The 16491-nt window shown below is 32.8% G+C and overlaps 2 protein-coding genes across 2 annotated transcripts; one reads left to right on the forward strand and one right to left on the reverse strand.

The window, feature by feature from the left end:
- Positions 1 to 1983: 1983 nt before the first annotated feature.
- Positions 1984 to 4082, forward strand: LOC120128206 (beta-amyrin 11-oxidase-like). Its single transcript, XM_039145941.1, has 7 exons — positions 1984 to 2270; positions 2358 to 2841; positions 2916 to 3266; positions 3346 to 3424; positions 3525 to 3631; positions 3726 to 3847; positions 3950 to 4082. The coding sequence occupies exons 1-7, from the start codon at positions 2020 to 2022 to the stop codon at positions 4038 to 4040; spliced, it is 1485 nt and encodes a 494-aa protein (XP_039001872.1). The 5' UTR covers positions 1984 to 2019; the 3' UTR covers positions 4041 to 4082.
- Positions 4083 to 7882: 3800 nt separating this feature from the next.
- On the reverse strand, positions 7883 to 10552 carry LOC120128234 (beta-amyrin 11-oxidase-like). Its single transcript, XM_039145957.1, has 7 exons — positions 10259 to 10552; positions 9691 to 10174; positions 9272 to 9622; positions 9114 to 9192; positions 8908 to 9014; positions 8692 to 8813; positions 7883 to 8591 (listed from the first exon to the last, which is right to left on the reverse strand). Exons 1-7 carry the CDS (start codon positions 10507 to 10509, stop codon positions 8501 to 8503), a joined length of 1485 nt encoding a protein of 494 aa, XP_039001888.1. The 5' UTR covers positions 10510 to 10552; the 3' UTR covers positions 7883 to 8500.
- Positions 10553 to 16491: the final 5939 nt, after the last annotated feature.

Below are 16491 nucleotides of genomic sequence, written 5' to 3' on the forward strand. Positions count from 1 at the left end.
CTTTTTATTCATTACTGCTATGTATCATTTAAAACTATATTGGTTAAATTTATAGTGAACTTTTTATTCATTACTGCTATTCTTGTACAGCTGCTATACAGTGCCTGAAGAGGAAGAGATTATATGAACAACAAATAGAGCAGCTTGGGAACTTCCAGCTTCGTATTCATGATCAAGTGAGCTTGATTTTTTTTCTTCTTTTTCAGTGTTTTAACTATTCCCTTGGAGGGCTTATTATTATTATTATAACTATAGCATTACTTAATTGTATATATCAATTTCCACAGATGATAATGTTAGAATGTGCTAAAGCCACAACCGAAACTGTAGATGCATTGAGAATTGGAGATGTTGTAATGAAAGCAATGCAGAAAGCAACGTATGTATTCCGTTAAATTCATTATATCATTACCATATCATTGATGTTTGTTGGCCTGCGGTTTATGCTGTCTAAATTAGCACTTATATTTGGGTCTTTCATGAAGCATGAGCAGAGGCTAATTCTCACAATCAAACTGAAATTTGCATTCTTTACAGGAATATAGATGATGTTGACAAAACAATGGATGAGATGAGAACTGAAATTTGCTAATTCTCAATTTTCATACTGTAGGTGGAAGATCGTTATCTATTTCAAGTGAAGCATTGAAGCGTGCAAGGAGTCTTCTTGATGAACTGGAGCAATGAAGACTAAATTATAGTGAATAATATTTTTTTTAATTGAAAGTGAAATAACCTAGATTAAATTCTAGAGAACAATGTCAAACTACATTACATTTAATTTTAATGTTTATAAATTTTAATTTATTTTGTTAAAATTTATGGTTGTTGTTATTTATATAAAGTTACATGATATTAAATTTAGGTGATGTAGAGCATAAATGAAATATGCAAAATATCAATTAATCTTAGCTAAAGAATGGTAATTAGCGGCGTTTGTTCCAAAACCGCCGCTACAGATCTGACCTTTTGCGACGTTTGTATCCAAAAACGTCGCTACAGATCTGACCTTTTGCGGCGTTTGTATCCAAAAACGCCTCTACAGATCTGACGTTTCGCGGCGTTTGTATACAAAATCGTCTCTATAGATCTGACCTTTTTGCGGCGTTTGTATACAAAAACGCCGCTATAGATATGACCTTTTGCGGCGTTTGTTTAAAAAACGCTGCTATAGATCTTGACTTTTTGCGGCATTTTTATTTCACAAACGCCGCTAACATTAGCGGCGCTGGTATGACCGGCGCTTCTTGCGGCGTTTTTACTATCGCCGCGAGTGCTTTTAGCGGCGCATAAAAACGCCGCTATAGAACTAAAAAACGCCGCTAAAACCAGTTGAATAAAAAGATTGAAAGAGTTGAATCAAATAAAGCTGCATGTACTATATTTAGTGATTATAGTGAAAAACAATGCATAATTCACAAACTATCTCCTTATTCACTTGAATTGAAAAAGCTTTTGAAAGTAATAATTTTTATGAATACTTGATTGGAAGTTATCTTTATTTCTGAAATGATTTCTTTTTTGAATGATAACCATTAGAGTTTAAGCAATTTGCGTAGAGGTTATAGAATATGAAGTCGTGAAGGTATATAAGCTTCAACCACTCATTTATTGAAATTATCTTCTGCATAATAGTTTCAATCATTACCATTGCCATAAAGAATCTATCCCATCCACCCCTTCAATGTTAATTCATAAATTTCTATGATAATAATGCTAGAAGAGGGACCGTTATTGCCCCACAACTGTCTTCTGTTCAGCTTTTATGATGATGAGTATGATATCCCGTTTTCCCATCTAGATCCAATGTCTCCCATTTTCCTCTTGTTATTGCTTTCATCATAAATCCAATTACTAATTTCAAGTTACTTCTGGAAATTAATACCATGGAAAAAGCTTATTGATTTCTTAATCATAATTATGAATTTTAAAATATTAAGAAACATGGATGAAACTCTATATAAACTACAGCCTGCTAATATCAGGAGAAGATATCCAAAACCCAAATTAGAAGAGAAAATGACGAGCAAGAATGTAGAGTTAGAGTTGGTGTGGCTGATCCTGGTAGCGGCGGTAGGAGCTTGTGTTTTTCTATTTGGTTTTCCCAAGAAAATAAATGAATGGTACTATGTTCTACGGTTGGGGAAGAAGAAGCATAGCTCTCTCCCGCCGGGAGATATGGGTTGGCCTTTCATTGGGAATATGATTTCCTTTGTCAGAGCTTTCAGATCCCAAAACCCTGATTCCTTCATCAGCAACCTTGTTCATAGGTCTTGTCTCTTCTCTTCGTTTTGAGCAAATAATATGATTCTGCATGTTATCTAATGTAAAATCTTATGTTTATCGCTGATTGACAGGTATGGTCAGACTGGGATTTACAAGACGAGTTTGTTCGGAAATCCGAGCATCATAGTTTGTAGCCCCGAAATTTGTAGGAAGGTTTTGACGGACGATGAGATGTTCAAATACGGGTACCCTACGTCTTTGGACAAGTTACTCGGGAAACTTAAGTCATTACATGGTGTTTCAAATTCAGAGCACAGGTATTTGCGGAAGCTATTGATTTCATCAATCAATGGCCATGAGGCACTCTCAAAACATATTGGATATATCGAGGACGTTGTGGTTTCTTCCTTGGAAGAGTGGGGACGCAACAACTCTCCGATTGAACTCTTAACTGAGTTAAAAAAGATCAATTTCAAAGTCATGACGAGAATTCTCATGGGCTCTGCTGATTACATTTCCGAGTCAATGACCAAGCAGTATGCACATTTGTTCCAAGGATTGCTGTCGCCGCTACCGATCGATGTTCCCGGTTTTACATTCCATCGAGCGATCCAGGTGAAATTTTGGTTGCATTAAGCTCATTTTGTACCACTGGCAGTACTGGACATGACTGATTTTCATGTTATCAGGCAAGAAAGACATTGGTAAATGTTTTTCAAGCACATCTGGATGAAAGAAGGTGTAAAAACGATGACGGCCTGAACATTAAAAAGGGCATGATCGACCTACTCTTGGAAGCTAAAGACGAAGATGGTGAAAAACTGGATAACGAACTGATCGTTAATTTACTACTGGGGTTCTTGTTAGCCGGTCACGAAACAACAGCGCATGCTGCATTGTGGCTCACCGTTTACCTTCACAATCATCCCGAAGTTCTACAGAAAGTCAGGGAAGAACAATTGGAGATCATAAAGAGAAGACCATCGTCACAGAAAGGTTTAACTCTCAACGAAATTAGACAGATGGAATATCTATCAAAGGTACGTTTCCTCGTTATTTTTTTCGAGTTGTTTTACCACAAACAATCATGAATCAAGTCACCTTCATTCTAAATTCCAGGTCTTCGACGAGACCATGCGATTAAACGGTATGCCATTCGCAATTTTCCGAAAGACAAACAACGATGTTGAAGTTGATGGTTAGTCTGTAGATGATTGATACTCTTCAGGATTTTGTTTTATTTGTTTTTTCCTGCATATGACTCTCTCAGGAAACATGTTTGGTTTATAATTTTGAAGGCTATATCATACCCAAAGGATGGAAAGTTTTGGTTTGGAACCGAGCTATTCATTTGAATTCTGAAATTTATTCGAACCCGATGGATTTCATTCCCTCGAGATGGGATGTAAGTAGAAGAAAACACATTACACCAATCAAATTCAAAGTCTAAAACAGTGATTCTAACCCAGAAAGCTGTCTGGTTTTCACATTGAATGCAGAATCTTAAACCGAAAGCTGGGTCTTTTATTCCATTTGGAGCAGGAAGTAGGACATGTCCTGGAGCTGATCTATCCAAAGTCGAGATGTCTATCTTCATTCATTATTTGGTACTAAACTACAGGTATCTCAACTATGAGAATGAATGAAGATAGATAATCAAATACAAACAGTCTGGTGTTTGAGGTTTAAGAAAATAGAACTAAATTTGCTTTATGTTGTGCAGATTTGAACAGATTAATCCGAAGAGCCCAGTTATATTTCCTAACCCTAGTCCTATAGACAATTGTCTCGCCAAGGTTACAAAGCTCCGGTGACCATCAAATATGAATGTCGTCGACGTTGACGTCGTCGTCATCATCATCTCTCTTGGTCCCTTAGTAACAGATCTTTATGTATTTCGCTTTTGATATTTTCCTCTCATCGTTATAATAAAAGAAAGCAATAACTTCCGTAATAAAATTTTACATCCATATTTTAATAGAATTGAAGTCTCTATGCCTAATAATCTTTAACTTATCATACATTTAATATATAAACATGAAATACTATAAATATATCGTAGGATTGTTTTTTGGATTCCATTCAATAATTCATATCCAAATTGCTTAAAGATTTATCCAACATCCCGAAACTATATACATAATATTTAGATACATACAAATTTGAATATGCATTAAATTTCTGGGTGTTGAAATATAAGAATTTTTACATTAGTTAAGATCAACAAAAATATCATTTGATTTACTTTGACCGAATTTGTAATATATACAATCATAAACTAAATGAGATCAAATTCTCACTAATAATACGTGCCTTTACCTCTTTACATTATCTTTTGAATTCCTCCTGATTTTAAATATCTGTTTCAGATTATTGTTAATAACAATTTCAGATTATAGTAATATATATCCTGGGTTTTATTTTTGGACAGTATTTTGTTTTTATCCCTTTTGGGGCTGCCTGGTTTTGCAGATTGTTGGATCTCTGGTGTGTTTGGGGTACATTTTTAATTTTGGGGCATATGAATTTTAGGAAGCATCCTCCTCTGAGCAGTTCGAGTGCTCCTCCATCTCTCGTTCTGTTTGTTGTCTTTTTAGAGCTGTGTTGTGTGCATATTAATGATTTGTTTTGAGTGTGTCTCTAATCATTCCTTGTATTTGATAGTTGTTTTATGGTCATGGTGTAATTTTTTTCTTCCACTAAAATTTAGAGAGATTTTGTAATGAGATTTATGATTGTGTCAAACAGTCAAACTTTATAACTTTATGATATTAATACAAAGTTTAATCTCTTTTAAAAAAATAATCTAATATCGTAACTGATACAACTCGATCATCTATATTAATTTACAAATAAAATTCTTATAGTTTACTTTTTAAAAATATATAACTAAATTATTCGAAAATACCACAATTTTTATAACATCAATTTTAATATAATATCTGAGACACAGCTACGTGATACTGATAGGCGGGCCCCAACAACTACTTTTTGCCCATCCCCCCCATTTATTATACATTGTATTTTGCCTATCATGGCAATTGTTTTCTTTTTCTGCCTCTTGGAATCACACAGTTATTATACTCTCATCTACTTAGGGATGGGTACGGGGCGGGGGAGTGTCAGTTCCCCCCCCCCCCCAACCGACTCTAATTTGAAAATATTTAGCTAAAATCCGATCTAGTCCCGCTTTGATAAATTTTGAATTTTTTTCTCGTTCCGAATCCATCCCAATTATTATACTGTAACTTTAATTTCGATCGAATTAGACTATAATATATTAATATTTTAAATAATTAAAATAATATATTATATTTTAAATAATTAAAATAATATATTATATTTTAAATAATTAAAATAATATATTTTAATAGTATAAAAATAAATTCCTTTAAAATTTTAAATATATTATATATTTTATACCAGGTTGAATTGAGTCTGTGATTTTTCAACTTAAATCCGGCCCTACCCCGTCCCAAACCTACCTAGTATATAACCTGCTTTGCCCTGTCCTGAACCTTAAAATTTCAAAACAAAAAATTCTCTATAGGGTCGAGTCAGGTCGAGACCCATCAGGTTCGAATATTTTGACTATCCCTGTCCACCGTCCCATAATTTGTATTTTATATTAAATATATACATAAATTTAAAAGATATATTAAACTAAGAAAAATGATAAAATTATCATAAAAAGAATTGATAAATTTGATAGATTTATTTTGATAAGTATAAAAAAGTGAGACGTACAAGGATAAAAAAGAAAAAGAAAAATATTGTTGTTTGTTGACTTTTCTAATAAGAAATTTTAAATGAAACAATTTTAAAAATTAAGATAGATACTTTTAGTGGGATAAAGAGAATATTTTGTATCTTTTACCAATTATGACAATTGTTTTTTAGACATCTAATTAAAGTAAGAACTAGTGACCAACAAGGTTAATTATAGTGGTAATCAACTTGATATGGTTTAAACATGTCTTGAGTTTGAGTCTTTATGTATGTAAAAAATTCATATTGGGATACTCGCCCACCAAATCCAGGTATGTGACATAGGCCAGTTCAAATTAGTCAGAGCAAAAACATGTAAATCAAGAGGGCAACCAAAAAAAAGAGTAAGAATTAGCGATGTAAATGAATCGAATGTTCAGTCAATTATTTATGAACCGTTTGATGAAAAGTTTGTTTATGCTTGTTTATCTATTTAGCGAACAAACATGAATAATATTTTTTATTTGTTCAATTAAATGAACGGACACGAACAAAGAACTCATTTGTTTATTTATATTTATAAACATTTAATAGTCTGTTTATTTATGTCCGTTTAGATTCTGTAAATATATTTTACATAATCAATACGTTAGATCAAAATTTAATAAATTAATAAATTTTCATCAAAAATAATATTTAAATAAATTTTATTATTTCTATAAAATTATATTAAAATAATATTAGATAGAATTGGACCTGAAATCTTATTTGAAAATTTTAATATTTAATTACACTTTGATTAAAATTGAAAACCAAATTAAAATTACCTTCTTAGTTTATTTTCCCAATGACCATTGAATCTTATCATTTAATAGTTCCACAGATCTCAAAGTCAGAAAAACAATAAAAAGAGGTTGTACAGATCTCTTAATCTGTTGAAGTAATCGCCGAGATCATATTCATTAATCATAAATCTCAATGCACCACGAGAATTTCAATTCCTCGTCGAGAGAAGTAAAATGAGTGCCTTGATGGAGCTTGTGATTCTTGTCCCATGTTCTTTCTTCCTCGTAGCTTTGATCAAATTCCTTTATGATTACTTATGGACACCTCTCCGTATACAGCATCTGCTGAACTCACAGGGAATCAGAGGACCTCCTTACAGATTCATCTATGGAAACAAAAAAGAAGTTGCCAAAATGAGACGAGAAGCATTGAGCAAAACTCTGGGTTTGGCAGACAATATGTTTCCCTATGTGCAGCCACATATTTTCTCATGGATCAACAAATATGGTAAGAATTATGTTTCATGGGATGGAGCTAGAGCTCAACTTGTGATTTCAGAACCTAAACTAATCCAAGAGGTTCTGAAAACAGTGAAAAGGGTTTTCCGATAAGGGAGCCTCCGGTGTTTAGTAGAAAGTTACAAGGGAATGGGCTTGCGGTCTTGGAGGGAGAACAGTGGGCGAAGCGTCGTAAGCTGGTGAATTACGCTTTTCATGGGGAAAGCTTACAGGTAAAAGTAAAATCTCCAACATATGTAGAACTCTTCTAATAGATCAAGACATTGCTGGCTAAATCTTACATTGTTCGAGCAGAACATGATTCCGCACCATAAATTCTTCAACCAAATGAGCTTAAGATTCATCCTTCGACAAATCATGAATCATTTTCCTTTTTAACTTTTAAAGTAAAGAATTAAAAAAAAAAAGTCTTTTCAATCCTCTCGTACTTCTACATAAGTATTATCTTTTTATTTTAGATATTCATGTTTTTTCTTATCATTGTATATTTAATTATTTAATTTTAAATCATGCATATATTATCTCATGAGTCCCGTAAAAATATAAAGGACGAATAATTTTCCTTTTTAAAGAAAATTTGAAGTGATCAAATATCAATAAAATATACTAGGATAACTCCATGATTGCATATCTGCTTATTTTCCTTTTTTTTCAGGCAATCATTTTATTAATATTAAAAGAACCACTGGACAGTGGTTTACAAGGCCCTAACACACTGGACAAAAACACTAAAACACACCTAATGGATCACAATCAAAACACAAACAAGCTCCCCATGCCTAACACGAGACACGAAAGCCAGCTGCCACAATTGACAACTCCCGCATCCACCCTGAGTACTGTTTTGAAAGGCCTACCTGCAGCTGCAGCATCATCCAATCAAAACTAAAACACCAAAGACTGGGAATAATATCCTACCGAAGACAGTATACAACCAACTTCCAATCGGGAAAGCCAAAGAGAACCAGCATGGAACTCGTGAAAAGCAATGCCTAACCGACCAGAACCAGAAAACAAATACCCTCCTAAAGATAAGCAATCAACACGCAAACCAGTCATCCACTTCACCTATACAACCCAGAAGAACGACTCAAATATCACCATGAAGAGCCATGGACTAATCTTATGCCTCCTACTCAAAGTGCCCACGAGCAGCTACGAGAAGATGAGTAAAAACCTTCACGAAACATTAGCTTTTCTATCCACAATATATATATATATATATATATATATATGATGACAATGACATTCATATTTGATGGTCACGGGAGCTTTGTAACCTTGGCGAGACAATTGTCTATAGGACTAGGGTTAGGAAATATAACTGGGCTCTTCGGATTGATCTGTTCAAAGCTGCACAACATAAAGAAAATTAGTTGTAGTTTCTGAAACCTCAAACACCATACTTTTTGTATTTGATTATCTATATTCATTCATTCTCTAGTTGAGATACCTGTAGTTTAGTACAAAATAATGAATGAAGATATACATCTCGACTTTGGATAGATCAGCTCCAGGACATGTCCTACTTCCTGCTCCAAATGGAATAAAAGACCCAGCTTTTGGTTTAAGATTCTGCACTCAATTTGAAAACCAGACAGCTTTCTGGGTTAAAATCACCGCTTTAGACTTTGAACTATATTGGTGTAATGTATTTTCTTCTACTTACATCCCATCTCGAGGGAATGAAATCCTTCGGGTTCGAATAAAATTCAGAATTCAAATGAATAGCTCGGTTCCAAACCAAAACTTTCCATCCTTTGGGTATGATATAGCCTTTAAAATTCAAAACCAAACATGTTCCCAGAGAGATTCATATACGGGAAAAACAAATGAAACAAAATCCTGAAGAGCATCAATTATCAACAGACTAACCATCAACTTCAACATCATTGTTTGTCTTTCGGAAAATTGCGAATGGCATGCCGCATAATCGCATGGTCTCATCGAAGGCCTAAAATTTATAATGAAGGTTACTTGCTTCATAATTGTATGTGGCAAAGCAACTCGAAAAAAATAATGACGAAACATACCTTCGATAGATATTCCATCCGTCTAATTTCGTTAAGAGTTAAACCTTTCTGTGACGATTGTCTGCTCTTTAAGATCTCCACTTGTTCTTCCCTGACTTTTTGTAGAACTTCGGGATGATTGTGAAGGTAAACGGTGAGCCACAATGCAGCATGCGCAGTTGTTTCGTGACCCGCTAACAAGAACCCCAGTAGTAAATTAACGATCAGTTCGTTATCCAGTTTTTCACCATCTTCGTCTTTAGCTTCCAAGAGTAGGTCAATCATGCCCTTTTTAATGTTCAGGCCATCATCGTTCTTACATTTTCTTTCATCCAGATGAGCTTGAAAAACATTTAACAATGTCTTTCTAGCCTGATAACATGAAATTCAAATATTCAATTACGTCCAGTGTTACAAAATGAGTGCAACCATTATTTTACCTGGATCGCTCGATGGAATGTAAAGCCGGGTACATCGATGGGCAGCGGCGACATCAGTCCTTGGAATAGTTGTGCATACTGCTTGGTCATTGACTCGGAAATGTAATCAGCAGAGCCCATGAGAATTCTCGTCATGACTTTGAAATTGATCTTTTTCAACTCAGTTAAGAGTTCAATGGGAGAGTTATTATGTGCCCACTCTTCCAAGGAAGAAACCACAACATCTTCAATATACCCAATATGTTTGGAGAGTGATTCATGGCCATTGATTGGTGAAATTAATAACTTGCGCAAATACCTGTGCTCTGAATTTGAAACACTATGTAAAGACCTATGTTCCCCGAGTAAATTGTTCAAAGACGAAGGGTAGCCGTATTCAAACCGCTCGTCGTCAGTCAAAACCTTCCTACAAAGTTCGGGGCTGCAAACTATGATGCTGGGATTCCCGAACAAACTCGTTTTGTAAATACCAGTGTGACCATACCTGTCATTTAAGAATAAACACAGAATTTTATGTCGCGGAACCTACAAAATCATATTTGCTCAAAACGAGGACAAGAGACAAGACCTATGAACAAGGTTGTTGACGAAGGAATCAGGGTTTTGGGATCTGAAAGCTCTGACAAAGGAAATCATATTCCCAATGAAAGGCCAACCCATATCTCCCGGCGGGAGATAGCTATGCTTCTTCTTCCCCAACCGTATAACATAGTACCATTCATTTATTTTCTTGGGAAAATCAAATAGAAAAACACAAGCTCCTATCACCGCTGCCAGAATCAGCCACACCAACTCTAACTCCACATTCTTGCTCGTCATTCTTCTCTTCTCCCCTTTTGGGTTTTGGATATCTTTCCCTGATATTAGCTGTCTGTAGTTTATATAGAGTTTCATCCATGTTTCTATTTTACTGTCTTGTATATAAAAATATATATTTTTTAATATTTTCCTTGTATATTACGTTGACAGTGAAATGTCACTACAAGATTTTCCACCAAGTCATTTAGATTTTCTCATATCATTATGTTTATCATCAAAACTTTATAATTATAATACATTTATCCATTTCTTTTAAAATTCTTTTATTTTCTACATTGTTTAATTCAAGTGGATAAGGAGGAGATAATTTGTGAATTATGCATTGTTTTTCACTATAATCATCAAGTGGAATACACGCATATCCTTTATCTGATCCAACCCTTTTTAAATCTTTTATTCAATTGATTTTTTACTTTAATTTTTTACTTAAAGAAACATTTTCAAGACACCATCTTTCTTACTTAGTAAGTCACTCCCACAAGTTACTACATTTTAGGAATACTTATCTTAAAACACCATAAGATGATTTAATTATTTTCACAGAGATAATTCAGTATACATTTTTTACATATTGTGTTAATAGTAGCATGCTACAAAAATCATGGTAATACAAACTCACTAATTAACATGTCACATGAATCATCATGATATTTCAATTATAAAATAAACATAACATGTATAAGAATTCTAAATAAACAATAAATAATATGTTGTTACAAAGTCCTTTTTTTCACAAAGAGTATTTTTTGTGAGATTTATTATTATCCCTTAAGATTCTAGGTTTGAACATTATATATGTCAGGAGTATAAGTCTTCGTTATCAAAAGGATTGAGAGTGTCTTAATAGATAATATCTTATAATATTATTACATTTAAACTTTTACTTCAATTTTTTTTAGTAATCCAACATAACCCAAATTATTTCAAATATTAGGAATATGAATCACTACACTTGGAGTCCGTTTCGTAAAGCTCTCTAAGTATTTTTAGCTAAAAAAATCCGTTTTGAATACAAAATTAATGCAAAACGGGAAAAAATGAAAACAAAAAATCGGTGAAAGCGGTGGTTTCAAACCAACATCAAAAGTTAGGATTTCTAATTTTTTTTTATTTTCATCTTTTCCGTTTGGAAGAAAATTATAATTTTAATCTTACTATTGCATGGACTCCACTCAATTATGTATTTACATTTTATTTTAATAATTTAATACTATCATCCTTAAAAAATAATTTATTTTAATTAATTAAAAGTTAACTTTAAATAAAATTAATATGTTATTTTCATTTTTTTTGTTTTCCTGACATGATTAATATGTTCACAAATTTGTTTTTGTATTTTAATTTAATTATTTTTAATTTTTGTACGTTTATTTTTTAAAATTTCAATACTAAGATGGATATTATTTTTAGGGTAAAGTACGCAAATGATCCCTCAACTATAGGATATTGCTTTGTTGAGTCCTTTGACTATTAAAATTTACAAAATGGTCCCTTGACTATAGGATGTTGCTTTATTGAGTTTCTCGACTATCAAAACTTACAAAATAATCATTCGACTATTCATTATGTTCCAAACTCATCCTTTTTTGTTAAAAATTTGACGGCAATCTGAGCTGGACGTTAACATGTTGACTGAGATATGATAAAATTTGATCTCATAATCTCAAACAACTATCATATCTCAGTCAACATGTTAAAGTTCAGCTCAGACAACTGTTAATTTTTTAATGGAAAAGGATGAGTTTGAAACATAATGAATAGTCGGGTGACCATTTTGTAACCTTTAATAGTCGAGGGACTCAACGAAGCAACATCATGTAGTTAGGGGACCATTTTCTAACTTTTAATAGCTAGAGGACTCAACAAAGTAGTATTTTATAGTCGATGGACTATTTGTATACTTTACCTTTATTTTTTTCAGGTTAACTTATGCTATTAGTTCATGGATTTAATCTATATGTTTTAATTTGATCATTTTAAATTTCAGAATTTAACGAGTTAAATTTAAATCAGACCGAAATTTAAAAAAAAAAGTATTCGAAATTTAAAATAATAAAAAATGATTTCCAATACACTGACTCATCAACAACCTTGAGTTAATTAATTGGAAAGCGCTTATACCTTGGTTATTTTATTAAAACAATCACCGTCTTAATAGGAGTCGGATCTTATTTAGATTCGCTAAGGTTTAATTTATTTCTATGAGATTTATAGAAACGTTTTTTAAGTGTATCACATGTAAATCACCCTTGCATATTTCATATGAAAAATATCAATAAAGTAAATCTAGAGATCCCGTATCAAGAAATCACCAATAATTATTCCTTTTATATTAGAAAATTGATATCCGAAGAACCCATTTAAGTGACTTCAATAGTTAAAGAGAATGATGTTCTTTATCGATGTTTTGTGTTCGAGTATTTATGTTTGTATGGTGTATATGCGTTGTTAATAATTAAGAAATATTATGAATAAATATTATCTTTTAATCAAACTATTAAAAAAAATTGAAAATGGATATCTGAAATCATGCAATTAAAACTTCAAGGCCAAATCAATCAATAAGGCCTCTCATTCAACAACTCTGCTGAATAAGTCATGCAATTATCACACTCTTGCTCAATTCTACAACTAGCTGATATCCGGAACTGCTTTCTCACAACTGAAGACACTAGATACTATAATCCGATGTTCATTTTATCAAACGTATCAATTCGATTAATACGAGATTTACTTAAGATAAAATTATTTAATTAAATATCAAAACGAATCAAAAATTTTGAGACATCAAGTGATGGATGCTCCTGTTTCTACCTGGTTCAAAGATGACGCATGCTGTGGATCATCGCATTCACATTGGATATACCAATAAGTATAGAGTAGCTATTAATAGATCATAATTGATAAGTTGCATTAATATGGTATGATGATCTAAATTTAATTCGAAATTCAAAACAAATCTAACTAAATTAAAATTGTACTGAATTTTAGTTTAACAGATATAAACTTGTATCGAAAGCAATCCGAATAAAAAATAATATGATTTTAACTTGTCCAAATCTGATATAAACCAAATATCGACTTGATTCTAACCTGCTAACTAAGTCAAAATGAGAATAATTCATTTTTATTTTTAGATATTTTTTAGATAAAATAATAGGCCTAAAACCCAACTTTGTATGTATATATATTATTTTAATCATTTATTTGATTTGATTTGATTTATTTAATTTTATTAATTAAATATCTATATCTAAAATTTAAACGCCTAATTAAATATTAAATAAAAGTAGATTTAAAATAATTTTAATTCGCAATTAATTAAATAATTAATTATGAAAAGTTGATTTTTCTTCATTAAACAAATTTTCATATAATTCAATTCTAATTTCGTAAAATTATAACAACTTTATTGTCTTAAAATTTATGCAAAACTTTATTTGTTTTTTTAATTTCAATTTTTATTAATTTTATAATGATTTATTAATTTAATATCTATTTTGAACTTGATTAATTAATGATTCAAAAATATTAAATTAATCTCTAAATTATTTATAAGATACATTGTTAATTTAATATTTCATTTTTTAGATTCCATTAAATAATGATTTAAAATTATTACATTAATTTTTAAACTATTTAAATTAAATTATGATTTATTAATGTAACAACCCGAAAAAAATATATTTAAATCGGTGTAATTTGGTGACTAAATTAAAAGTTTTTAAAACTTATAGGCCATTTTAGAAGATGGAAAAAAATTCAATGACCAAACCCTACATTATACCTTTGAGTGTCGGCAGACTTTTCTTTTAAAGGAAATGAATTGGTTTCTGCGTGAAAACACAGAAAACCAATTCATAAAATTCCCTTTCCAGCAACCTTCTTTAAAGTCTGATTCCGACGCCGTCCGAGCTCCAATCGTAAAATTAAAACCACCGTCGTGTTCATCTTCGACCCATGAACAAAACCCAGTAAATCAATTATAGCGAAACGCTGCCAAACGACGTGAATTTTGAGTCAAAGTCTCGACGTTTTTTTAGCACCACCGTCGAGAAAATCTTAAATTCATCTCCGATCGTTGATCGATTTTCGACACCTCCCGCACCATCGTATTCCTTGTGTCGTTCCGAGTCCGACGGTGTCCTCCTTGTCTCCGTAGGCGGCGACGCGTGAGGGAGGTGATGCAGTCAAAGTTCTGATCGAGTTGAAATCGAGCTCTTCACCGTTCAAAAATTTGAACCGAGGTTGGTAAGTGACTCAAAATCGCTTAAAATAATTTTTGAAAATTTTTGGAGACCAGAGGACATCTCACGTGCCCCTACGCGTGGAGAAGATTAGAAATGGGGGTTTATAATAGTTGATCGGCTTGACCGGTCTGATCCGACCCGGTGACCGACCCGACCCGTTAACCGACCCGACCAGTTGACTCGACCCGTTGACCCGACCCAGTGACATTCTGGGAATTTTTTTGAAAAAGGTGACATTTTGGTAATCATTTTGAAAAATGTGGCATTCTTGGAATTATTTTGAAAAAAGTGAAATTATGGGAATTATTTTGAAAAAAGTGATATTCTGGGAAGTATTTTGAAAAATGTGACATTTTGGGAATTATTTTGAAAAAGGTGACATTTTGGGAATTTTCGAATGTGGACTAATGAACCCCTTTAACCATAACTTTGATCGGCTTTTAACGACCAAACGACATTTGATTTTGTTCAAGTATACCTATTATGACATTTTTCAATGTGTCGAATCCGTTTCCGAAGTCCGTTTTGCCAAATTCGAACCCGAAGGTCTCCAAATCATCAGTTAAACCCGTTGTCTTTGATGTTGACCAAGAATTTGAATTTTTGAAAAGTCATACTTTATGTTTTTCGACGTCTTGATTCCGTTTCCGCAATCTGTTTGGTCAAATTCAAACTCAAAATCCTTCAAATTGATAGTCAAACTCGGAAAATGCTTATATACTTGAGAATTTTAGCTTTGATCAATTAAGTAAGACTTGGGGTTGATAAATTATTATTGTTTGAAGGTACAAGAGACTCTCCGGATCGTTCGACAGCTAGACCCAGCTCTTCTAGATCAGTTAAACCATGTGTGCCAGTATTCACCCGTAAGACCCGTAAATTTTATGATTTCAGAAATTAATTTTGTTACTCATTAGTAACATAGTGTTATTATGGATTAGGTTCGAAAACAGTAGCAGAGCGTGGCAAGGCCAGCAATTACCAGATCTACTATTTGAACCTATTGTCGAGGTGTGTTCCCTAAGTACTATTTAATTATTTTATCTGTTTTGAAATATGGTACACTGAAATCTATGGTTTACTGCTTATTAATGCACCGACTTACTGGTGATGATTTATAGACTTTAACTAATATATGACTATTGGTTTTCACTAATATATGATAACGATGATTACGGATTTATGAAAATAATGCTTACTGCATAAATTGTATTTTGAAATATTGATTTTGGGTTGGATTGAATTACAGAGGTATAGCTCTGATCAAGCTGGTAAACCTTACGGACTTAATGTGACTCTTGGGTAGGCTCACGGGCCTCAAGATGCTTCATTAGGTTGGCTCCCCTTGCTGTGTGCTTAGGGTAAGCCCTATGGACTTACGGACTTAAGGATACAGGCCCCAAAGCCTATCCTTAGGTTGGCTTCCTTTCTGCTATGTGCTTAAGGTAAGCCCTATTGGATGCAGTTCTGGGAAACTGCGGATGGTGTACAGGAGAAGGTTTTAAACTACGAGTTTCAAAAGTTAAATTTCATTATGATTTTATGATGATTTACTGAACTATTGCTCGTTTATAGTACCTACTATGATTTTATTGTACTGTTGGGACATACTGAGCCTAGCTCACTTTTCGAAAATATTTTCCCCTTTCAGATACTGTTGGTTAGATACCCCGGATCAAGCACTTGGAGGATCAACATATCTCTTGAGTATATCTTATTGTAATATTTTTAT

Source organism: Hibiscus syriacus, unplaced genomic scaffold (genome assembly GCF_006381635.1).
Source record: "Hibiscus syriacus cultivar Baekdansim isolate YM2019G1 unplaced genomic scaffold, ASM638163v2 tig00110478_pilon, whole genome shotgun sequence".
In the NCBI taxonomy this organism is placed as follows: Eukaryota; Viridiplantae; Streptophyta; class Magnoliopsida; order Malvales; family Malvaceae; genus Hibiscus; species Hibiscus syriacus.

Excerpts from the sequence above, each read along its gene's own strand:
- LOC120128206 (XM_039145941.1), top strand. The coding sequence starts at position 2,020 with ATGACGAGCAAGAATGTAGAGTTAGAGTTGGTGTGGCTGATCCTGGTA. Across the intron at positions 2,271-2,357 it reads ATCAGCAACCTTGTTCATAG|GTATGGTCAGACTGGGATTT; the intron begins GTCTTGTCTCTT and ends GCTGATTGACAG. Across the intron at positions 3,425-3,524 it reads CAACGATGTTGAAGTTGATG|GCTATATCATACCCAAAGGA; the intron begins GTTAGTCTGTAG and ends ATAATTTTGAAG.
- LOC120128234 (XM_039145957.1), bottom strand. The coding sequence starts at position 10,509 with ATGACGAGCAAGAATGTGGAGTTAGAGTTGGTGTGGCTGATTCTGGCA. Across the intron at positions 9,015-9,113 it reads CAATGATGTTGAAGTTGATG|GCTATATCATACCCAAAGGA; the intron begins GTTAGTCTGTTG and ends TGAATTTTAAAG. Across the intron at positions 8,814-8,907 it reads TCATTCCCTCGAGATGGGAT|AATCTTAAACCAAAAGCTGG; the intron begins GTAAGTAGAAGA and ends AATTGAGTGCAG.